The sequence below is a fragment of the Bactrocera tryoni genome, chromosome 1, assembly GCF_016617805.1.
Source record: "Bactrocera tryoni isolate S06 chromosome 1, CSIRO_BtryS06_freeze2, whole genome shotgun sequence".
Lineage (NCBI taxonomy): Eukaryota > Metazoa > Arthropoda > Insecta > Diptera > Tephritidae > Bactrocera > Bactrocera tryoni.
The window spans coordinates 70,682,922-70,708,110 of NC_052499.1; the positions used below are offsets into that span (position 1 = coordinate 70,682,922).

The 25,189-nt window shown below is 37.7% G+C and overlaps 1 protein-coding gene and 1 long non-coding RNA gene across 12 annotated transcripts in view; both read left to right on the forward strand.

The window, feature by feature from the left end:
* Window positions 1-25,189, forward strand: part of LOC120766484 (peripheral plasma membrane protein CASK) — a 90,790-nt gene that overhangs the window by 37,545 nt on the left and 28,056 nt on the right. The window contains exon 1 of one of the 11 annotated variants that reach the window (XM_040092037.1): window positions 11,479-13,773. The exons of the other annotated variants lie outside the window; for them this stretch is intronic. Coding sequence (XP_039947971.1) covers window positions 13,297-13,773 — 477 coding nt within the window. The 5' untranslated portion in view covers window positions 11,479-13,296. Of the gene's footprint in view, window positions 1-11,478; window positions 13,774-25,189 lie in introns of those variants that run through there. 11 annotated transcript variants of the gene reach the window in all.
* On the forward strand, window positions 393-11,448 carry LOC120766488. The gene is made up of 3 exons (XR_005704597.1): window positions 393-604; window positions 2,173-3,126; window positions 11,414-11,448. It is a non-coding gene; the product is annotated as an uncharacterized LOC120766488 (long non-coding RNA).

A 25,189-nucleotide genomic window follows, 5' to 3' on the forward strand; every position in this document is an offset into this window, starting at 1 on the left:
TGGGTTGGTGGGACGTAAGCCAAAAGCTGAAGCCTGTCGCGTATTGGAATGGGCAAAGTTACACGAAATATTTGAAACATATTTGCTGCTAAATCATGAGATGTGATTTGCTGAAGCCAAAGCTGCATTCAGCGCTGCAACTTGCGTGGCATCAGCTATTTCGCTTGGTTCGTGAGTGAGCGTGACTGCGCTTCGTACGTCTAGTTGTTGAGTCCAGTTCGCAATTTGTGTTGAGCAAAAATTCAAGTCAGCCAATAGTTGCGGCTCTCTTCGGCGGCATGTTGTTGTGATGCTGCGCTGCTCCTAGCCGTAGCCGTTCGAAGGATCTGCGCGACTTTCGCGTCTATAACAGTGTACCTTGCTGGCGCTATTTGTGGCAGTCGAACGCGAGCCCTTGGCTGGAAAGGGTACACAGCTCAGCAGCACTTACTCCATACTGCATACGGGCACCAAGCGAATAGTAAAAAAACAGAGAAACATACACACATACAAACATCCACACACAGTTTGGTAGTGCTAAAAGTTGTGTAAATTAATGGAGACTTGAGAATTTAGACAATAAAAACATCTGTGAATAATTAATTAATTACAAATGCAACTTAAAGTAAATATTGTTGTTGTTTTTGTGTAATTTGGTAACGCTAATGTTTATTTAACGGTATTGGAATTGTAGTGAAAAGTTGAAGTTGAAATTGAAATTGAAATTGTGTGTGAAAGAAAAACTGGCAGCCTTTTTGCACCATCCACAAGCAGCGTTTTTTCCACGACTCCTTGCTGTTGTGTGTGTGTGTGTCAGTTGGCATGGTCATGTGTGTATGTGTGGGTGTGCGTTTGGCGGCGGTGCGGAGGATATCGAGTTCACCTTGCTGCCCCGCCGCGCCGCACGCCCCCACATTGCGTTGATTCGCACATATTGCGAGTTGCCATTGCCATTCCAATTGTTCTTGCTGCAGCACATATACGCATACGTGTGTGTGTGCTTGTTGGTGTGCGCTGGCAAGCGCACACAGCCACACACATATTAAGTGATTTTTTACTATTTGCAATTTTAAAAAGCAACAATCATCTATTTTCCTTTCTGTTCACTGTGTTGACGCGAGTGGGCAGTGCAATGCTGCGGCGTTGAAGGCGGACAGCCAGCTACAATGGCAGCGCACTAACAAGAAACAAAAAAAAAAGCAAAAACAAAACCAAAAAAAGAAAAAACCATGAATAAATAAAAATAAATATTGCGGCGAGGTAGCGAGCGAACTTGCTGATGGCATAAGAATAGGAAAATCGCGATATGCGCAAAGTTCATGGCGTGGGCGGCTGTTGTGTGCTGCACAGTTTTTGTTTTATTGTTTCCAGCGCTTCAAGTGGGTTGGTTGTGGTCACAGAGTCTGCAGGCCGTGTTGGTTGTTAACGGTAAAGAGCCTGCACTTGCTCGTTGTTGCAAAGTTGCAAAAATAAGCTTAAATGCAGCGTGACTTGATGCGCGGCAGTGTACCCTCCACTTCAAATAAATCATATGTATATGGTATTTATTGACGCCGTTGTCTATTCAAAGCAACGCAACACCCCCTACATGCCATGCTATATAATATGTCTGCCAGTTAAAATTAAATATGTCGACTTAAAATTAAAGTTCAGCCACTTGTTTATATTTTACGTAGTGCGCGCGCCTATAAGTATGCTATAAATTTGGTTTATGCGCTACTTCAGCATAGTTTGACTAAAAATTAAAGCTCAAACAAACAGTGCTGGCTTAGTGCACCACTTTTGGTGGAGGCTTTCGCGGAAATCGAATGTAAAAGCGGAAAATATGAAAAAAAAACGCAAAACTTAATGAAACTGGACAGACGCTGCTCAGTCCTCCAGCTACCAGTTTCATTAAGTTTGCGTTTTTTTCCCTTCCTTCTTTCCATGCGATTTCCGCGTCAATCCAACTGTTTGTTTTTGTTTTTGCTGTCACGTAAATAGCCGCCGTCGCCGCTGCCGCCCACATTACGGCTGCCTACTCAACTTAATTAGAAAATTTGAAAACAACTCGCTAAAAAGATTAAAACACAGCAAATAGAGAAGAAAACGAAAAGGAAAATGAAAATGAAAAATGTTGTAATGTAAGGGTCGTGGAAAAGGCGCTTAATGGTTGTTGTAACGCTCTTAAACTTTTTCACTCGACGCGCTTAGCAAAAGGAAATTGAAGAGTGTTCGATACGATAAAGAAAGCAACAAAAACTTATACAAAAACAAAAAGAAAAACAAGAAAAACATACAATAAACGCACTGAACTTTGAAATAAATGCAAAAAAAGAAAGGAAAAACTTTGTCTACGTCTGCGTTTGGACTTGGACTTGGTCTCTATGTTACTGCGTAAGGAGCGTAGAGGAGCGTAGCCACGGTGTGTAAAGCACACGCACGCATACGAACTCGCAAAAGTACACACACACACTCCATTTTCTACATCACTTCGTGCCTGTGCATCTGCCTAGCGGCTCAGCACCTGCCCCCAGCCTCAGACTCAACCTCAGTGCGCCGCAGTGCCAACCAGCCAGCGTCGGATTGAGATTCAGTAACAGTAAAACAGCATCAGCATTAGCGGCGTCAGCTCCCCCAAACTTTGTGCGCGCTGCCAACATCAAACGGTCGCGCGCTCAGTGTTCATTATACAAAAGAGAGTTACTGCTGCTGCTACAGCTGCGTGTGTGTGTGTGTGTATTGCTGACTGAGTGCTGTTCGGAGTTGTGCTTGTATATACTGCTGCCTTCACCCCAAAATCTCTTATTGATTTTGGATTCAAACACACACTCCGCCGTCGTTGTCGTCCTCGTCCTCGTCCTCGTCGTCATCATCATCGTCGTTGTTGGTGTCGTGTGTTGCTGTAGCTGACTGCTAACGAGAGAGGCAGCCGCCACAAAATTCAACATACAGCAGCCAGCAAACGCATACAGTGTTTGTTGCAACGAGCTTGGCGCACGGCCGGGCAGTCAAAGTTGGGTACGACGTTGAGCGGCGTGGCGCGAAGCAAAGAAGTGTGGCAAGCTTGTACGGTACTGTCGCACGCCCACCCGCTAACCGCTCATCCAGCCAGTCAGGCAAGCAGTCAGTGAGCCAACCAGCCGTGAAGATGCTAGCAATATTGTAGTAAGTATGACTTTGCCACTTTTTACACAACTTTTCTTTTTGGCTCAAGTTTGCTTTAGACCTTTTTGTTCAATTTCGTATTTCATCTACTTTTTTCCGTTCAGTTTCTTTTAAAGTTTTATTTGCCAGCTTTCATATTATTGTTGCTGCTTATGTTACAGTTACAGTTACAGTTACTCTTGGCTTAGATTTCGCTTTCCGTTTTCATCACTACATTTGCTTGTATGTAGGTATGTAGCTGTGTGCCGCCTAGTTGGCGGTGCGTGTCCCGCTGCGTTTGAGGATGCGCTCCTCGTCCCCCGCTTAAATACATTTGCACCGCGCCTCCTGCGCTTTTATTGAGAATTCGTTGGTGAATTGGCCGCAGCATTTTAAAATGTTTCATAAATTTTTCAATTTGTTTAATTTATTTCGTGTTTTTTCGTTCGTTCGGTTTTCCCGTCCTCTTTGTATTTCCTATGCCACAAGAATTTCGTAAATTTAAACAATTCTCGCCGCAGTTACTTTTCGCACGACACAATTCGGTTGTCGTCGATACACGCGCTGACACACTCGACGCAGGGCCGGTCCACCGTCAAGCTGCTCGACTTGTTTGGTGTTTGACTTTTTGCTCCTCCGTTCGTTTGTTAGCTCGTTCGTTCGTTTAATTTAATTAAATTTTCCTTTGCGGTTTTTATTTGCAACATCTGACGTGGCAGCCATTTGCAGTCGAGCAACTAGCAAGTTTCCGTAAATGTTATTTCAGCATATTCTTTAGCCCGATATAATTCGTTCTTTGCATTTTATTCGGTATTTTTTTCTACTTGCCTTCGCCTTGCTTGTTTTTATTCGTGTTATGACGTTGCTGCTGCTAGCTGGTGGTAGTGGTAGTGGTAGCAGTCGCAATCGTGTTGTTTCTTCTCTCATTGCTGTTGTCATTGGCGTAGCTGTAGCTCTAGACGCCTAACTGCCGTTATATCTATATCGTTCACGTAGTTGGGGAAACTTTCTGCACAGCAGTTGATTAATCGGAAATACCAATTTAATTAAGAAGAAATTTTCAACTTCCTGCAAATGTTTGTGCTTAGCTTAGACATAGACGCTGGAGCGTGCGAAAGATGTTGATTTAATTGAGAATTAAAAAAATTGTTTTTTTTTCTCAATTTAAAACGTTGCTGTTTGTGTTATCACGTTCGTAATTTATGTTGGTAGCTTTGAAGCGGAAATTTAAAAAATCAGCAAAAATTAAGAAAAAACTTTAATGGATTAAAAGCATCATTCTAGTGCAGAAATGATTAAAAATTTTTTTGCAACTACTTTTCACTTGAGAAAAATTTTAAAATACGCAAAATTGTAAAATTAACGGTTTTTCACTTTATTCACTTTCATTTTTTGATTTAAGCTATAGCAAGTTGCCATTTTTCTCATCAAACGCTAAGTGGTCTGATTCCGAAAAGTGCTATGCGCGAGCTTGCATCCTTTTTCAGCGTCTTTATGTCTGCTTAGCAATTGATATTCAAGCATACATCGGCACATTTAGCTTATAGAAATTGAAATTTAGTGTAATGGCCTCGCCATTACATGGACTGAGCTTTAAAATGCGCTGCTAGGTATGAAAGTCACGTCAATACCGTTAAGCCTTGCTGTTTATTTGATGTAGCTTTTAATACTTAATTGCGATTTAGTAGTTACACCGTTATATTATGTGGTTATCGGGAAGAACAGGTAGGGTTTAATATAAATCACATGGCTTATGCTCGTATATACATATGTATGTACGCTTGTATATTGAGCCTGCATGCTGCGATTTGTTGTAAATTTCAAGTTAATCAGTTAGTCTGCTAATTCTCTGTACTACCATTTCGTGCGAAATGTACTTCTGAGAAAATCTCAGGTAGAATTTCTCAAAACACAACTGGAATAAACGAAAACATAAACTCCAGGGCGAGCATTCAAGTTTATTAATATTAAGGATTTGAAGAAATAACAGCCTGAAGTAGTTTGAGTTGTTATTTTCTCAGTCTCAGTCTCAGTTATTTAGAATAAGCACCTTGCCGTTGTTCTAAAAAAAAATTAACTAAAAGTAAAAAAAAAATCGTTTGCATTAGATTGCAGGTTGGTTTACCGTGTATCTGAAATCTTTCCCATCAATTCCTTCATGATTATGATATTTTTGAAATCGGTTGCCATATTAAGCAAAGAAAATTGTATACAGTTGCTCTAGTTTATTGACTGCTCAATTCCTTACGCGTTTACAATAGTACATACAAATTTAATTAGTCTAAAAGGTTACGACGCATGAGGCCAAATGCCGCCAGACATGTCAAGTAGTAGAGTGCTCTCGACTTGTTTGTCAAACGAAAAATTTGAAAAAGCGATTGCTAAGACAGCCTCAAAAGGGAATTTCTCTTTTGAAATGAATCCACTTTTACTTGGCCACTCTGTAATAGCATGCCGTTTTACCTTAACACTATATTTCTTTGATTGCGACGGCGTCTTTCTTGATATTTCGAAATGGCGTGCACATGAAAAAAATGAAAAAAGAGCAAAAAATAGTAAGATCTTTTAATTTAAATTTTGTACGAAAACCCATTCGTCGAAATATTTTTTTTTCTAGGTTGGTTTGACTGTCAGTGACATCTGTGCCAAATGTCACGTCAAAATAATCATCAAGGTTTAGTATACGCTTGCCTTACTGAAGTACATAAAATGCATTCGGGGATTTTTAAGATAAGTGATATTATTCAATAAAGAAGTTCTTTTGAATTTTGTGTGCGGAAATTTATGTTGCCAAAATGTTCAGAATGTTGGAAAAGGCTTTCGGTGACAATTGCTTGTCGCAATTAAGTGTTTTTGATTGGTAAAAATTGTTCAAATGGGTCAAGAACGCGTTGATGACCATCAACATCAACTCATGATCCACACGCTAATAAAAAAATGAATTGGAGCTTGATAATTAACAGTCAGAGATCTTACTGATATCGTTGGAAACCAGATGTTTGGGCCTCGAAAGCATGATTGGTTCCAAAATCACGCGATTCTTTAAAAAAACAGCGTCACATTGACGTCTGTGAAACAAAGCTTTCTGACTTCCAGGACGGATCTATGCTTACGACCCGCAAACAGACAAACAATCAGCCGAATATCGCAGCAAAAGTGAGCCGAAGCTGAAAAAAAACACGTCAAAGCAGGTCAGAAATCGAAGTAATGTTGACAGTTTTCTCCTATTATCGAGGTGTGGTGCACTCCGAATTCCTTCGAATCGGCCAAGCTGTCAACAAGGAATACTATTTGAGTGCTATGCGTTGTTTGCGCGAAGCTATTCGTAAAAAGAGGACAGAATTATGGGCTAACAGCTCTTGCTTTTTGCACCAAGATAATGCACCATACTACATTCATTCTTCGCGAGTTTTCGGCAAATTATCATCCAATATTGTGCCGCAGCCAACGTATTCGTCTGATTCAGCTCCGTGTGGCTTCTAGCTATTCAGCAAACTCAAACGGCCGCTTGGGGAAACCGTTTTGAGTCAATTGAAGACATTAAACGTGATTGAATACCATTTCGGAAACTGTTAACAACTGTTTTGAGGATTGGAATAAACGTTGGCACAAGTGTTTTGGAGTCAAAGGGGATTATCTTGAGTGAAACGACAAAGATTTTGAAGAATAAATTAAGAATTTTAAAATTATGAGCAAAGTCCTGCTATATTTTCCTCATAGTAGTAGGCTATGGCAGTCCGATTACAACAATATATTAAGAGATTGTTCTTTTTGAACAATATTCAATACCAAGTTTGGTGAAGACTTCTAGTCTTAAATAAACAGCTTCTTGGGGGAAATGAACAAAATTTCAGTTTTATATTTCAAAAACTAAGAGACTAGTTCGCGTATATCCAGACGGACACTTCTTAATTCTTCCGAATATACTTTGTTTTCGTTTTTCCACATCGAATTAGACAACGTTTCGGAGTTTTCTATAATCTAAGCATTGCCGTTAGGAATTAGGAAAAAAAATACCCTTAAACGGTGAAACGAATATGTCTCGCTAAGCAATTTTCATTTTCTCTTTTAATTAACAACGAGTCAAAATATCATGCCATTTGTGATATCACAATTAAGCTTGGTAAAATTTTCAGATATGAAGAAATACGCTAGTAATATGGGCGATTAGATGTCGCAGTTAGACGTGCTTGAACACTAATTCGCAGTTTTATTGTTAAATTTATGCCTGCTGCGTTTATTGGCTCATTTGCGGTCATATATGTATGTATGTAGCTGTCTTCGATTCGCCAATTTTCTGCTAACTATATATGGCTGCTGCTGTCTTGTCAAAAAATTACATGTGAAGGCAACAACAAAGCTATCAAGTTGATTGCGGTACAAGAGTGGTGGTGTTCATTTAAGTGGTATAACCGCTATCTTCAATTCTACCAATTCTTGTTTTAGGATATTTTATATCAGTTTTACTATTCTGTAAAAAATTAAGATATTTTTATAGCTTCAACTGTCAGCGTAAAATCCGTTTGATTGAAAAGCTAAAGTATTTCTTTAAAAATAATTAAAATGTAAATTAAGTCTTACAGCTCTTGATAAAGTTACAATATTAACTAGTTTTTTTTTGCACTAAATATAAATCATAAGCTTTAAAAGCTGTCCAAAGGCTTTTATGCTAAGGTGTGAAGGACAGCTTCATTACCAGAAAATTGCGACAGCTTCCCTGTTGCGCTTGAATTTCCGCAGTATTATAAAATGTAAATTTTATATATGTGTTGATACCTAAATATTAGCATAAGTACAATTTTATTAATGCACGAAAAGCATTTTTATGCTGAAGACGCTATAGGCCCGCGCGCTAAAGCACACCAAATACCTTAATAAAAGGGAGCTAAGGAAGATGCTCGAATAAGAGCAAAGGTGTGTGTGTATAAGTGGCTTTAAAATTTTAAATATAAATATAAATACCTTGATTAAATATATACATATATCTGTATATATATATAACTGCGAGCCTACATGCTATATGTACGAGTTCCAAACTTTCCCCAAAAATACTTAAGTATATGCAAAATGGCAGAAGATTTTCGAAAAGGGAAACGGAAAGCGTGCAACCAACGAAATCCGCACAGGAAACGGCAGCTAGTTTCGTTCAAAGCTACAAATGCGCTACAGATAGTGTAGACATGATATTTCAGTTAGAAATTTTCAACAAATAATGCCGATGAAATACAAAAGGATATGGAAAGTGGATAGCAGAAAGAAAAATATGTACAAAACGCTAAGATAAGCGTATTTCTATTGAAATATGTCGGAAGGAAGGAAAGAGCTAAAGTTGAAGTAAAGTGGCGTGCAAAAAAAAAAAAAACAAAAAGTTAATCGTAAATGGGAATTTAATAGCATCAGCGCCATTGAACGCTCGTACAACAGCTGCGCCGTCACACATGTTTGTTCTATATCAGATTGTGTGTGTGTGTGTGCCAAAAAAAAACAAACAAGAATAGAAATAAGCATACATACACCCTTTATAAATAATGAATAATTGATTGCACTTAAGCAGCGAAGGTGTAATTCACTTACACTCACGATTACAAATATACAAATGTACAATCGTCGGTATGTTTGTGCAATTGTTGAAGCTGTCTGCAAACTTTCTGTCATTGATAACATTTCCATTTCACTCTGAGCAGATTATTAGGTTTTCGGATTATTTATTATTATTTTTTGCGATTTGTTGCTTTTGCCTACTCTCGCTGATATGATGGATGTGTTTCAAATGTTAGACTTTCACAGCCACCTTAGGCAAATGCTAATAAGTAATACGGTTTAGAAATGATATATGAACTCCTATACACTTGCGCACATAGACACTTAGTAATGGAAGGATTGCTAGGTCTCACCTACAGACATTTAGTTGGAAGCGTATGACATATGTTGTGCGTTCATCGTCAAGAAATAATAAAACCATTGCCGCAGCCGCACACACGCGCTCAAACTTCGGTTGCTGGCGCCTTGCCGCTTGATTAATGTCTGCGATGCCCAATTTTAATAAATATGAATTATTTTGTGATAAATATAATTGCTTTGCTGTCAAAGAAAAGGGGTTGGAGCTGCTTTTTTTATTGTAATTCCTCATGATTCATACTAATTACGGAAGGCATATTAATGTTGGGATATGGGATGTGATGTGCTTTGCTTTTACAGGGAAAATAGGTTAATAAACATATTAGCAAAAATCTGGCTTATTTCAAATGCAAGAATTCGATTTTACGATTTTTTTCTTTTGATGGTAGTTTGTTTGCAAGCGCTTTCTTTCAGCAGGGAAAATTTGTTCATAAACATATTAGCAAAAATCTGGCTTATTTCAAATGTAAGAAAGTGTAAGAGATTATGCTGATACCTCAATAAAGTGGTATAAACGCTATCTTAAATCCATCTATCTGTCATCTCCAATGCTGTCAGTTTTGCTGTTGTGAATGGTTCAAATGACAAATGAAACTATTTTTCCTTTCCTTTAACTTGTATTTTTAAACCTTAAGATTTTAAAATAAAAAAAAAAATAAAATAATTTATAGAAAACCAAAATAAAGAGAATAAAAGATTTTCTCTATTCAGAAAGAATTATGACACTGCGGCAAAAGACATATTAACGGAGGGTTGCACCACAAGTGCTGCTCGTTTCCTTAAGCATTTGCTATAGTTTTTTCGATTTGCTGTAGTGAGGCCCGTATGCTCCCAGTTAAGGAGGATAATTAACTCTTCTCCGAGTAGTTTTTGCTGGAGTGCTTTCGCAAGAAACCATCCCCGCAGTAGTTTGTAGCGGAACTCCCTCCTAGAAGTATCAAGAGGTTCTTCCTCAACTACGTCGACGACATAAAACAATACGCCGACTAGACTTCGGACGCAACAAACTTCAGACATACCCTGACCGCCCTTTACAGTAGAGCCATTAACATCTTCACCGACTCCCTCTCAGTGAAAGGCGTACTTGGAGTCAAACCACCACCCATTACGGACGAAGAGAATCGAGAATGAATACTGCAGCAGGTTAAACTCCTACTTGTCCAGAATCGACTCTGACATATCAAACATATGTCCAGCGTGCGACGAGTTCCCGCATGACACTAACTACCACTTTGCATGCCCTGCTAACCTTATCAATCTGACACTCCTCTCCCTATGGTCCGTCCTCGTCGAAACAGTACGTTTCCTGGGCATACCGTTGGGTGACCTCGATAACACCTTAAATAACCCTAATCATCCTAACGGAGATTAGGAATCCGTTACAAGAACAACACCCTTATATAATCAGCGTGACGAGCTAAGCCGATTTTGCCATGTTCTTCTGTCTGTCCGTCTGTCTGTATAGGTATATGGTGCTTACTAGTCTTTCAAATTTGGAGATATCGCTCTGAAATTTATCACACGTTCTATTATCCCCAAGGAGCTGCTCATTTGTCACAGACGCTGATATCGAATTACTATAGCATATAGCTGCCCTACAAACAGAACGATCCAAACCAAGTGCTTTCATGGAAAAGTTTTTCATTTAACGGAATATTTTCATGGAATTTGGTATGGATTATTATCCAAGGCAATCACTCGTGCAATCTCCGAAGAAATTATAGACAATAATCTAATCCCCGAAGTTGATCAGGTTACTCTTTTTTCATATGTTTCCTATCGCGTATTATCTGCTAATTATTTGAAAAAGTCACTACAAAGTTTTGATCTTTTGAATTGTCTGTCGTTCTCTCTGTTTCTCGGCTGCTGGGTTCCACGGTTAAAGCAATTCTTTTTTATTTCTCTACCGAAAATGTTATATAGTACATTTTCGAAGCAATTGAGCAAAATCGGAAATACAAGCAAGTTGAGTGTATGCAGTTTCGTTTTCTACATTTTTTTCGTTAATGTTGTTTTAGTCTTTTTCTTCTAGTTTTGTGTGTGTGTTTTTAGTTTTTTGTTTTGTTTTTAGTTTAGTTTCTGGTTTGTTATTTTTTGTTTTTTGATACAATTTAATCTTCATTATTTTTTGTTTTGCTTCCTGTACATAATGTAGTGTAAGCAGTTTTCTTCCTATATACTTACCTATACGTATGTATATTCAATAGCCATTTCCGCTTTGCTCTTGTTACCTCTCAATTCCACATCAGTTATTGCTTTTGGAAATAGTTCATTTTGTATTTAATCTCGGCTCAGTTGTTTACTATATTCTCTAATTAAATTTTTGCTTTGGCTTTGATTTCGAAATCGCTAAATTCTGTAAAAACCTTTAAGGGAACTAATTTAATTTTCGTTTCTGCATTTCTTACAGAACACGCATGCTTACAAAATTTATTTATACGAAATAAAGATTGAAAAATAAATAAATAAAAACCAAATAAACATAAATATAAATCAATAAACTGTTGAAACTAAAAAAGAAACATTTCTAATGGGAACTTGTGATGCTAAAACCAAATAAAATGCAAAACTCTAAATAAACCAAACTAAAGAAAAATGTTTTAAACAACAAAATGTATTAACAAAGTAGCGCACAAAACCAATATCAATTACTAAACTAAACTAAAACCAAAAACAGCAACAAACACATACAATAAGTATAATAAGTTGTAGAAGACATGTACATTTGTACGGTGATAAAAAAGTCTATACTCGTAAAATTAACCAAATAACACACATTCCCAAAGATTTGCAAATGTAGGATGAGAACAAATCCTCTGAAGGACAATTGTATAAGTAAAGTGTGCCAAAATCGATTTATACCCAGTACTCGCTTCTCGGTTTGTGTAGATATTCATTCGTATTCATGAATGCCGTTCATTTGGAACCGATAGTGCTCCTTTCAATTGTTGTATTATTAGGTGTAGTTATTGTTGTTATTGATTAATATACATAAGTATATACACTTATTTAAGATAACCACAAAAAAAAACTAAGAAAACCGAAAAAACGAAAACATCAATTTATACATTCACATACAAAACACCCCCTCGTACACACGTTAAGATTAGCGCCCAATAATAAGAAATCGCAAAGGCCTAACCGAGCGAGAGGGATTGCGACGACGTCAACGAGGACGAACGAGGCAAAGCCGGGCTGACAGCAGGGCAGCCGCAAGCTGACTTCAACCGTAAAAAGTGGGTTGATTCGTGTGCGAAATTGAGTGTTGAATGTGAAAGCTCCGCACTCGCTGGCTGGAGTCCTGTAATACGCGAGAAACCGCACGGAAATAAAATATTATAAGGCGAAAGAAAAACAGCTGAAGTAAAATAAAACAAGTCACACGAAAAGAGGATTACGCTAATCCATTGGTGATGATGTTGACGTGTACAACGCCTACACGGAGCAACAGTGTAACCGCCCTCGAGCAGCAGCCAACCTTTCTGGCGCTAAAACAATACCAAGAGCAACAGCAGCAGCAACAGCAACGTCAGCAGCAGCAACAGTTAACGTCGCCGCAATAGCAACAGGAGTTCGATCAGCTAAGAGTTTTTCGCGCGGAGCTTGGCGCCGCATACATAGTACCCACAGTGCCAAGTGTTGGAAGGTGGTCGCAACCGTTTAGCAGTTAGTAGAATTGACAGCTGATAGGTCGTTGACAAAGCCAACTTACGAGGGACGCTGCGGTGATTACGAACAACGAACCAAGTGCAGCGGTGCTCGTCTCGTTCGCAAAGCTCATACACTGTGGCACCGGTGGAATTGGCTGTGACGGCTGAAAGTGTGCAACAAGGACGTGACGTGACGTCGTTATCGTTATAAGGACCGACGGACGGACGTGTCTGTGTGTGTGCTGTGCGCGTACGAACAAATTGCGCCGTTCGGTACTAAATAAACATTTACTCGAGGCAATCATCTCCACCGCCACCGCACAGACTACAATGCTCTGGTAGCCAAGATAGTTTTGCCGTGGATCACTATTGCGGCAGCAGCAGCGGTGATACGCCACACGCAGTGAATAGTGTACTTGGAGTTGGTGGGGCGGCTGGTATAAGTGGCTCAGGCAGCGGTGTTAGTGGCGGAGTCGGCGGTGTTTGCAGTCAATGCTCATCAACGGCGGCAGCGGCGTCAGCAGCAGCTGCGGCTGTAGCTGCAGCGGGGACAACATCGTGCGGTGGCGGTGGCAGCGGCGTTGGCGGCAACAACATCAACCACAACAACAGCGGAGTTGGCGCTTGTTATTGCAGCAACACGATGTGTCATCATGTATCCGGTGGCATGCCGATGGGCGTACCACCACCACCACAACCGCCACATGCGATGATGTCCGGTGGCGGCGGCGTCGGTGGCATCGGCGTCGGCAGCGATATGCGCAATCCATTGCACAGCAGCAGCAGCTTACTGGGCTCACATTTGTCGCTTGGCGGAATGAGCATAGGCGGCGGCGGCGGTGGCGGCGGCGGCGGTGTTGGTCTCTACGGTTGTGATACGATCATCTCAGGTCCCAGCCATTGTCGCAGTCTAAGCGGTTTGAGTAGTCTGAGTATCGGACCGCCAGCACCACCAGTGCCGCCTCCACCCCTCTTCAATCCATGTAGTTCAAATAGTTTTAATTCGATACAATCGATGCAGGGGCCAAGCTCCTCACGCTGGGGACCGCGTACATCATGCCCGATTCACAGTCCGTTTCGTGTGCGCGCACCCAACGGTTCAATATGCTCTGGACATCAGGTAATTTCATACTAAATGGTTGTTGTACTCCTAGTTAAGCAATGCATATACTCGTCTTTATATACTCCCATACCAATTCACACAACCAACCTCAAGCAGTTGCCTCTGTGTGTGTGTGTGTGTGCGTGTTTTTGATTACTGTAAGTGAAATTGCTTGATATTTGAGTAAAATGGCGGTTACCAATGCGAAACCGAAACGAAAAAGGCTTGGCGTCTGTGGTATGTGGGTGCGTTTGGTTGCTTTTGTGTGTGATTTATGCGAAAGGCCGCCTGTCTCTGTATGAATTTACCGCAAAAACACACGTCCACACATACAAACACACTATGTATTAATATAAAATATTTGCCATACACGTGCACGCATGTACTTAGTTACATACAAACGTTTGTGATGTTTCTGACATTTCTCAAATGTGTAAATATGTTGAATTAAACACTTGTGTTGCTTTCAGTTGAGTTTGTTTAGTAGTCAAATATAGGAAAGCAAACAACGAAACAAAGAAACCAATATGTAGCCAAATATGTCTGCTTCTAACTACTAGTTTTTTTTTTTTTTGTTCATACAATATGTGAAATATGTGAGAAAAGCAGATTCTTGCCATCACCTTTTAACCACTTAGCATAAACCAAATGTGTTGTATCAAACGCCATAGTGCGCCACGTACCACGTACCAAATATAATCTAACGCCGCCCACATGTCACATGTGACGTGTATGCGGGCTGTGGTCGGCAGTGAATTGAAGTGAATACATATGTATATATGCCAATTTGTTTGCATGTATGTATATTTGCGCAATTATTAGGGATGTACCAGCAACGTCTAAGTTTTTAAGGTGAGTTACATTTTTCTAGGATTCAAGGCAGGAAATCAAGTATTTTCGTGTATGCATCTATTTTTTCTTTTTGTTACAGGAAATGCGACTGCCAGACCAAAAAATAATAAATTTTTATGCCACTTTGTTTTGATTGTTTCGAATTTATTTTAAATAGTATAAATTAAATTTGGGTTTGTGAGTAGTTTAAGACATAGGCAAGTCTTTAAAGAAGACTGTCTAAAAATTTCAGGCCAATCGGGCAAGTAGAACCTGAGAAATCATGGGTTTCGGTTTGAAAAAGTCAGTTTCAAGAAAAACGCGTTTAAATTTTCAGTTCCGGCCGAACTAATTTGGAAATTTATGAAATCTTGAACTATAACTACATAGAATACTCTCTTTTCTATTTCTCTATTAGAATACTCCCTAAATAGAACGGTGAGATATTTGCTAACAAATGTATTTTTTTTATCGAAAAAGGATTTTTAAAAGACTAAAGTTTTCTGAAAAAAGTAGTTTTCGATTTTTTAATCACCTGCTGAGAGAAACTCTCTATTTCCGCAACAATGGGTTCGATTTTTTAATCACCTGCAGAGAGAAACTCTCTATTTCCACTCTCTATTCAATGGGTTTTACGATAGGAAACAGATTATTATTTATATTCTGAACAGACTATATTATTGAGTTGTAAACGAAGTTTATGACATTCGGTATTAAGGTTCGGAGACCCTATAAAATATATATATATACATATATAAATGCTCAGCATGACGAGCGGAGCCCATTTGGCCTGTCTGTGTGTTTGTTCGTTTGTATATATGCTACTCAGTCCGTCAGTTTTTGAGATATCGTTCTGAAATTTTGCACACGTCCTTTTTCCTCAAAGCAGTTGCACATTTATCGGAACCGCCTATAGCGGAAGACTATGCCATATAGCTATCATACAAAATGAAGATAAAAGTGAAGTTCCTGTATGGTAAATTTTTTTATTTGACGAGATAACTTCGCGAACTTTGACATACATTATTGTTCAAAGCAACTCTACACTCTCCGATAAAATTTTTCAGATTGGACCACTTTAGCATATATCTGCCATATTACCTGACTGGCTAATTTCAAGATAATGATCTTTTTTATACCCTTTTATGCTATAAGAAATGTAACTGTTAAGTGTATTAAAGCTTCCGTTTGTTGGAAGGGTTCTTTGACTTCTGAAAATTTTATTCTAAATGTTTTAAATTGCAAAAATTGGATGACCAAGCAATATGACGTGCTCTGAACTTTTATGCTAATGAAGTTTTTGCTATCGAAATGTATAGTGCTCCTTGATTTTGACATTGAGTAACATATTTTGCATTAAAAAGTGTGTTCGGAAAAATGTTATGTTGACTTACAAATAATTAAAAAAAATAGTTTCTGAAACCGAAATTGATCAAATCGATCTACCTGCATATGTCCAACGAAATCTGTATTTATAAATTCAAACCCAAAGTAATTGGATCTAAGCTCTTGTGATAGAAGACAGTTCAACCTCGCTTTTTAAATTAAATAAGAGCTCTTTTGTTGATATTAGGTATAAAAAAATATTTTATTTTTCATTTCTTACTTGCCTTGTATTTACCTCGGCCAGGGTAGATAATTATTGAAAGCGAAAAAAACATCATAGTAGGCTGAAAGCAATTGAAAATGCAAAATAAAATAACAAAACTGAAATGAAAAATAATTATTTTCCTATAAAACTTGTAGTCTTGCCGGATATCGAGCAAAGCCGTTTTTAACCCTTAAAAATTCAATTATTCCCCTCTCCTTTGTCTTCCCAACCTCAGTTCGGCCGTCACTCTTGTTATTTTATCTCTTATTTCGAAAGGATTTCAGCCTTCTATGAATTTCTTTCACTTGTTATCATTTTCAAACTTGTCTGCTGTGCTCGAACCGGAGAAAAATTTATTTTAAATTATTAAATAGCGGTATGTTGAACATTTTATTTCCGATGAAATAAGAAATGAAAATCAGTAGCAATACCAAAGCAATAACAACCACGCCAACATCCAGCTGCTTGATTTCAAGAACCATTTATATTGGCAGCAATAATTTGCAATAAAAATATTTACAATTTGGCAAAAAAAAACGCACACCTACGATACATCCCTAAAGAATTCACTACCGTTATACAGGGCTTATTAAATTCCACGCTGTAGCAAGCTTAAGCTTTTTTTTACGCAAATACACATACAACAACAGCATACATTTAGGCGCATAAATCCTTTTGTTTTGGCATGTAGTGTAAATTGGTACGTGGTATACGTGCCCGTCTTGTGCGAAAATAGTTTATATGATGTTTACACACTTTATGCTGATGCCTTTATATCCGACTATTTTAACATGTGCTTTTCTCTGTCTCCGCTCTTCTATTTCTTTCAGGTAAGCAAATAAAAAGTAAATCCACGCTCATCACCGCATCGCTTGCTATAGCATCAACCGTAGTCTAAAGTAACATAGCAGCGCCGGGAAAGCTTAAAATGTGTCAACGACATGTAAGATTATTTTCGCTCTAGAATCAACTGCACAACCAAACAAACTAACCGCAAAAAATCTCCCATAGCAGCATATGTCATATATACATATATGTATATGTATGTATATATATGCTTAATATGCATGTAGTGTAATTGGTTGGTGTCAAAAGACCTCGCACATACGTGCTACGCTTATGCATATGTACATATACATGTATACATACATTTATAAATATGTATGTATAAAAGCATTAATATACATACATACATATAGTCGGTATTTATATCTGCATTTAAGTATGTATGTAAGTAGTATGGCGTCATACGTGGTTACTATTGCTCATTGCGGGTCATTTTCATATCCAACAACAACAATAACAGCACTAGAACCACGTAATGCTCGATGTTAAGTTATCACAACGACAAAGGACATCGACAGCGCCACCGAAAGGCCACATTTGTAGCCAACACTTGTGCATATATGTACGTATGTATATGTTTGGGTGTGTGCACAGGGTAGCGGTGAGTGCGCGTGTATTGTGCCACAGATTTCCGAATTATAAAGACTTGAATTCACATGATTGCCTGTCATCATTGCAGATAATTGTATGGAACTATTTGTTTGGACATACACACACACAAACACAAACATACGTATAAATAAGTGTGTGTATTAAAGCATATGCTTTCAATCATCATACATACATATGTATATATTTGTATATAAATATGGGCATACCGGCGCAAATAGTTTGAAAAGCATGTGCAGGAATTTTCAAAGTTTATAGCTGTGCGGTCGTGGCAGATGTCGGTTTCATCGACAGCATCGCAGGTTTGACCGTCATTACTGCAATGCCTTGCTTAATAGTAAACGTATATATACGTATACACCATTTATGTTGTCAGTTATTAATATAAACGCTTGCATACATTCACACACACGTGGGTGACTTTGGGTCTTCACATATGTAGTTGACCAACCAAATACAATATATGATTTACTACTGTCAACTTCTAAGTCATTCTCAAGTGAAAAGCACACATTATCAACGGCTAAAAATATACGTATGTATGTATGTATGCATTTGTTTGTGTATTGCTTTGTGTCTAAATGACCTTAACGCTGGCATTATCGTTCATCATTGTGACATTCGACCGCAAATTGAATGTAACTAATGCAATTAGTTACAATTTTTCCGCTTGATTGTTTTACTCGAGAACTTTTGGCATGACTTGTAATGGATTTCAACGAATGTATTATGCAGTGGCTGTTTAGAACTGTAGGTGAAGTTTTCTGCTCATTAACAAACCTTATTAAATTTATCTGCGATAATTGTTGAAAACTTTTGCACATAATTTTGCAGCTAACACTTTTGTTATACGTGGGTATAGCGTGCAATTTTGCGGTTATGGAACCATAAACAAACTTTGGTAGAAAAATGTTTGAAATTGTGAATGCTATTGAATTATTGGATAATAAAATGTATCCATAATAGTACTCGTTCCAACAAAAGTAAAGCTGGTCCATTTGACTTGTTTCTCAGCTTATTTTTGTTTTTTTTGCAGTTCAAGAGGGTTGATGACGGTATTCTAATCAAAGCTAATTTTGGAAGTGTCATGAAATGACATTAATATTTTTACTAATTATTTATTAACGTTGCAAGAGTACTGTAAAAAATAAAAAAAATTAGAAAGCTAAAAATTTCAAAAATCAAAAATTTCAGCTGATGAGTTTGGTGTAAAAAAAATTGCCACATGACCATACCCACGGTTTCAAGACTCCTAGCAATCGGAAGCGAGAAAATAAATTATTAATCTATAATAATGTCGCAATGTCTGGTACTGCAGAAAAGTTATACAATTTTTTTTCACAGGAAATGCAAATCTTGAACCAAAAAAAAAAAAAATTTTGTGCCGCTTTGTTTTTCACTGTTATGAGTTTTTTTGAAACAGTAAATATTGAAATCTGAGTATATGGGTAGTTCCAGACAAATATAGTAGACAAGTCTTTAAAGAAGACTCGATAAAAATTTCGGGTAAATCCGTCAAGCAGAACCTGAGAAATCGTGGATATCCTTTTGAAAAAGACAGTTGAAAGAGAAATGCGTTTAAAGTTTCAGTTTAGACCGTACTAATTTGGAAGTCGGAGCAAAATACCTATATCTCCGAAAATACTATAAATTTTGAAAAATTCTTTTAGAGACATATTCTTGAATAGTAAATTTTGAAAAAAAAAAAGTTTTTTATTCAAGAATACTCCCTTTAGCTATCAAAGCCAGTCCCTCACTGCTTTTTATTCACCAACTTACACCAACATAGCAACATCTCAATATTGTTTCTCCGAAGTAACTAAAACATGTGATACTAGAATCTCAACCAAAAGTCTTGGAAAAAAAAATGTATGTTATGACAACAAGCTATCAAAATATCTCGTGGTTCTTAGTGTTAAACTCGTCATTCTTTTTTTAATGTGGAAAAATATAATATATTCCTGCGCAATGGCAGTCGAAATGTCTATGAAACTTTGAAGCCAGCTCTTAAATGATAAATTTATAAATTTTTTATTACTTTCTCTATACACAGCTTAAGATTTCATTCATTATTTAACAATATGTTACTGCGCTGGCACATACATACATATATTCCATTTTATCTTGGCTAATTATGCTCGTATACATATGTATGTATATGCCAAATGCTCACTTCCATCCAAGTACAGCACTGCCTACTGCCATAATTCCACATTCCTAACATAACAGAGTCAATTCTTTAGCAATTAACACACTATCGTCATTATCTGCTCGTGCATTTATACCGTTTTTATGCACATTGTCACAATTACACATATATCTATGTGAGTGCACAGCCAGAAACTGGCTTATTAATGCGCGCTAAATAATGCATATAAGTTTTATTGAAGCTGAGTGGCAAGTCGACCAAGTGACACATGAAAAACGGCATATTTACATACTTAAATGCATCAACATGCTAACACTACCAGACTCTCGTTGTTGTTTGTTGGCTAATCGTTCGCTGTGAAAATTGTTTAATTAGGCTGTGTCATTTTAAGGACATGCTCGCTGTGTAACATATTTGTAAGCCCAACGGCCGTCTGTCTGACTTTGTCGTCTTCTTTGTCGCCAACAACGCTTACATCTATGGGCCAAGGACAACGCTATGTACACATTTCTATGCTTATATGTACGAGTATGTGTGTGTATAGAAATGTGAAAATGTGTAGTTTATTAAGTAGTTGAAAGTAGCTCATTTCAAAACATGTTCGCTCCAGCACAGCTTCAAGCTTACTCATCTATATAGTAGCATATGCATGCGAGTAGAGGAGTTAAAGTGGCAAAAATCACACATGTGTCACACAAACAGACACTCGTGCGCTGGCATATCAGAGCACTTTCATTGGCATGAGCTCCAGAAGTTGAGCACAAACAAAAGCCAGTTAGCTGACATCGCCACTGTCAGTTGGAGCGGCAGCAGCTCTGGCACAGCGTTAAGAAGAAGCAATGATTGACGGAGTCAGCGTCAATGCCGACATCTATGCGGCAACAAAAGAGATGATGGCTACATAATAACATGAAGGTGGCTCTTTTTCATTGCGAAATTTTTGTTTTCTAAAAAAGGGAGAAAAAAGTCACAAAGATGCTTCATTTTCAAATAAGTATTAATGCAAAAGTTTATTTACTTCTCTTCGTTATGAACTTAATATTAAATTTTGTTTATAATTTTCTTACCCAGACCAAAATTTGTCTACACTTCATTATATAATTTTATACACATCTTCTGTTTCAGAAAAAATTAGCACTCTTTTTATCTAGCCTATGTTCATAACGAAGGCAAGTTTGCCACGAAATTTGTAACAGCGTGACGAGCTGAGTCATGTCAGTCTGTCTGACTGTAGTCTCTCAGTTTTTGAGATATCAGTCTGAAATGTTCCACACGTCCCTTTCTTTCTAAGAAGCTGTTCATTTTTCGAAACTACAAACATCGGGGCACTAGAGGCTATAGCTGCCATATAATTTGAATGCCCAAACTCAAGTCCTTATATGGAGAACTTTTTTATTTTACAATTTATCTTCACGAAAATTTTCATAGATTATCACCCGAGGCAACGCTACAAGTTCTGAGCATATTATTCAGATCGCACCACTATAGCATGTAACTGTCATATAAACAGATCAATAAAGTTGAAGTTCCCGTATAACAAATTTTTGATCTGACAAGATATCTTCCTGAATTTTGACATGTATGATGCTCCAAGCAAACGTTTCAAGTTCCGAGCATAATACTCAAATCTATAGTGTTCAGATAGAGCATATAGCTGCCATACAATTTGAATGCTCAAAATCAAGTTCTCGTATGAAATCTATTTTATTTGACAATAAATCATCACGAAATTTTTTTTTTTTGATTTTATCCAAGACAAATTGTTCAGATCGGGCCATTTTAGCACATAGCTGTCTAAGGAAAAAATAGTTTTATTAAATTATAAAAAGAAATATTATTAAAAGAAGATTTGCGGACAGGCCTAATGCCGCAACCCATCGTCACCTCATAAGCAATGCCAAGCTGGTTGACACTTTTCACTTGTTAAAACTTGCTAATTGCTTAACACTTAAAAGGATTAGAAGAATGAAAAGTTGTCGAAAGAGCAGCTGAGAAGGGCAGCGCAGGTGGCAGACATACATTTGCGCCCACAAACACACACGCGAACTATGTTCATGCAAATAACAATTGAGCAAAACTGCAAGTTGCACTTGCAACATCTGACAGACAATATGCAAAAAGTCTCAAAATAATTAGTTTACTTGCTTGTAGCTTGAGTTGGTGGTGGCGCGAAAACTTGTCAACATGCAACTGCCACCGCTGCTGACAGCCTGCGCCTGCCTGGCAACATCAGCATCACTGTTACTGCTGTGGTTGCTGCTACTTTTTAAGACTCTAATATATCAGGCAGCTGTCATGCTTATGGAGATTTCTTGTCTTAGTTGCAAGTACGGAAAAAGTGTGGCAAAACAAATAATAATAAACAAATAAAAGTTAAATGTAAGTGAAAATTTTTTAAAAGGATATGCGCAAACACGAAGGCAAACATGCCACACAGCGACAAAGCAAAGAAGAGAGCAAGGAGTGTGAGAAGGCTTTTGTTTATCGACGAAAGTACCGAAAGTGTACTTAAGCAGAAATTGTTGCAATTACAAGTTTACAACATAAACACACAAACATAAGCACACACACATTTATTATTAAATATCATTGCCCAAGGGCGGCTAGCACCATTTTTTATGCAACTCCTAAACTGTAGTAGGAAGCATGGGATTTTCACACTTTATGCGTGCATTGCTGTTGTCACTCTGACACAAACCTGTCAATTCGTATTGAGTGAGTGAGGTGTGACACGGCCGTCAACATGCTTTATTCCCCATTTCGGATCGGCTATCAGTTGATGGCAAATGTCTATCGCTCATCACAGCATCCGATACCGTGTAGTATATAGGTGGTACGTACCATAGTCTTCCGCCCAGTCAGTGAATGAGTAAGTAAATAAGGGAATTGACCGAGCGCAAAGTGAATACGAGTGAGATATTCTACAGTTGATTGTAAGTCGATAGCTATGATGTAGGTACAAAGCTTGTAAGCAAGCGCTTTGAATTATGAATGCCACGATATAAAGTTCGATAAGGTTTTTGTGAAAACACAGGCAAGTTATCAATATATTTTATTGTCATAGTTCTGAATAGGCGAAATAATATACATACATACATATATGCTTTGAAAATTATTAAAATTAACTAATTCGGGTGTTTTTACCATTAAAAGAGAGAATAGAAGAATTCGAGTATATCGAAAAATTTGACTAATTCAACCGTTTTTACTATTTCAGAAAAGCTAGTAAAATAAGAAGCAAGTATTCTTTGTTAAAAAAATTACTTGGATTGAAGAATTTTAAAATTTCTTCACATGGTTTCAAAAAAACCTAAAATGTACGATACGATATTTTTTCAATACTGAGTAGGTAGCTAGGTAGGAGTACAGTTCCTTTCGGGTTCCATTAACGCTAGATACACCGTTTGGTTTCTCAATGAAGCTACTTAACTCCGTTATGATTTCTATACATAGAGATTCAAGATTTAGTATCTGATGATAGATGATGTTGGGATAGAGCTGGCACTCACAGCGATAGTGCAGAACCATTATCTGGGTTCCTTTCAAGATTGAAGCTGCGGCAAATATTATGATAAGGCAGGCACATATTTAGCGCTTGCTCTACAAGTAGTAGTCTGAATATAATTTTCCTGGACCTATAAAATAAGTGCTTAGTTTTTGTGTCTTATTTTGGCCGTATCTGCTTCGCTATCATCATTTGGTTATAGATTTCAATCTGTTCTGAGCGATTTGTTCAAACCGTGTATTGAGCTCCCTTTTGATCGTTCCTAGCGTGTACGGTATTATCTCTGCCTCGGATTCGTCTGGGGAGACTTCTGACTTAGCCAACTCGTCTGCTTTTATCGAAGATTATGGACAAGTGGAGTTGACCTGTCAGGGAGCCTAAAATTTTCCTACATATATTTCTTTGCTAAGCTGGATTTAAGTGGTTAGATAAGTTTCCTCGGGTGAAAAACAGCCTTTTTTCAACCATTTTTTTCTCATATTAAAAACGAAATATTTGATTAGAATTTTTATTGCTACAAACATATTATTTAACAAAGAAATTCTGAAACTTTTGGGGAAAAATTTTAAACTCGGCCATTGCGACGCCATTTCCGGTGACTCCTCGGAAAAAAGGTGCGCCCGGGTTGGCAGGATAACTCCCAACTGGATCATCTGAAGTGAAAAATACGTGTTTTAGTTAAAACCTTAACTTATAACTTCGACGTAGGAAAAAAAAACTAAAAATTGGATTTTTGCCAGACATTTTTACAAAAAACATGAAAATTTCGCGAATTTTTTTTTTAAATATTTCTAATTGAAAGAAATCATGCGTCCAAATCTTTAATAATTGTATTTTAAAGACCAGGGTAAAATTTCATGAAAATCGGTTAAGTAGTTCTCGAGAAATCGTGCCACTCGACTTCGAAATCACAGTTTCGAACAAAACGCGTTTAAAGACGGCGCACTTAGCCTAGCTAACCTCGAGCGCAGAACTTCTCAAAGCTGTATCTCCGAAACTATTACTCGGATCAACTTGAAAATTTAGGACAATATTCTAGAAGTGTTGTAGTATTCAATAAGACAATAAATTTTTGAAACCCGTAAATCCATATAACCCCTTAATCATTGGTGACGACAAAGCTAGCAATGTCGACTGACTGTTTGTGTATATGGTTGCTTTCTATAGACTCTGTTGTTATTCAGTAGAACTCTACAGGTCCGAAGGTGCTAGCTTAGTTTGGTAGACGGAAAGTGAGAAAGATATCAAAAGTATTCCTTTGATTATACCGCCGTCCCTAAAGCGCAGTCCATTTTGGGCCAGTCGGTTTAGAATGAGATATTAACCCCCTTCTCCTGATAAACATCTTCTGCAGTCACATCTAGAGGGTATTTTCAGCTGCAAGTAACTCTTGAAATCCATCCTTCGGAGGATTTATTGAGCAGTTATCGGTATTTTCCGTGCTATGCATATGCTTTAGTGGTCCGATTTGAACAATTTATACGGAGATTGTAGCGCTGTCTTGAAGAATGATCCAAGAAACAATAATCTATGAAAATTCGTGAAGACATCTTGTTAAATGTAAAAGTTTTCCATACAAAGATCTGATTTCGATCAATCAGTTGTTATGGCAGCTAAATATTATATGCTACAATGGTCTAATATCTGCGGTTTCGACAAATATGTAGCAGATTGGAGAAAAATGGACGTGTATATAGTTTCAAACGGTATCTTAAAAACTGAAAAACAAGTTCGCATATAAACAGACAGACGGACATGACCAAATCGACTGAGCTCATCAAGTTGTTCATTTATGTATACATATAATTTATAAACTCTTCGACGTTTCTGGCCGGGTGTTACGTACTTCGTGGGAAACGTAATGCACCCTGTTCAGGATATAATTACAACTTTTTGTAATAGC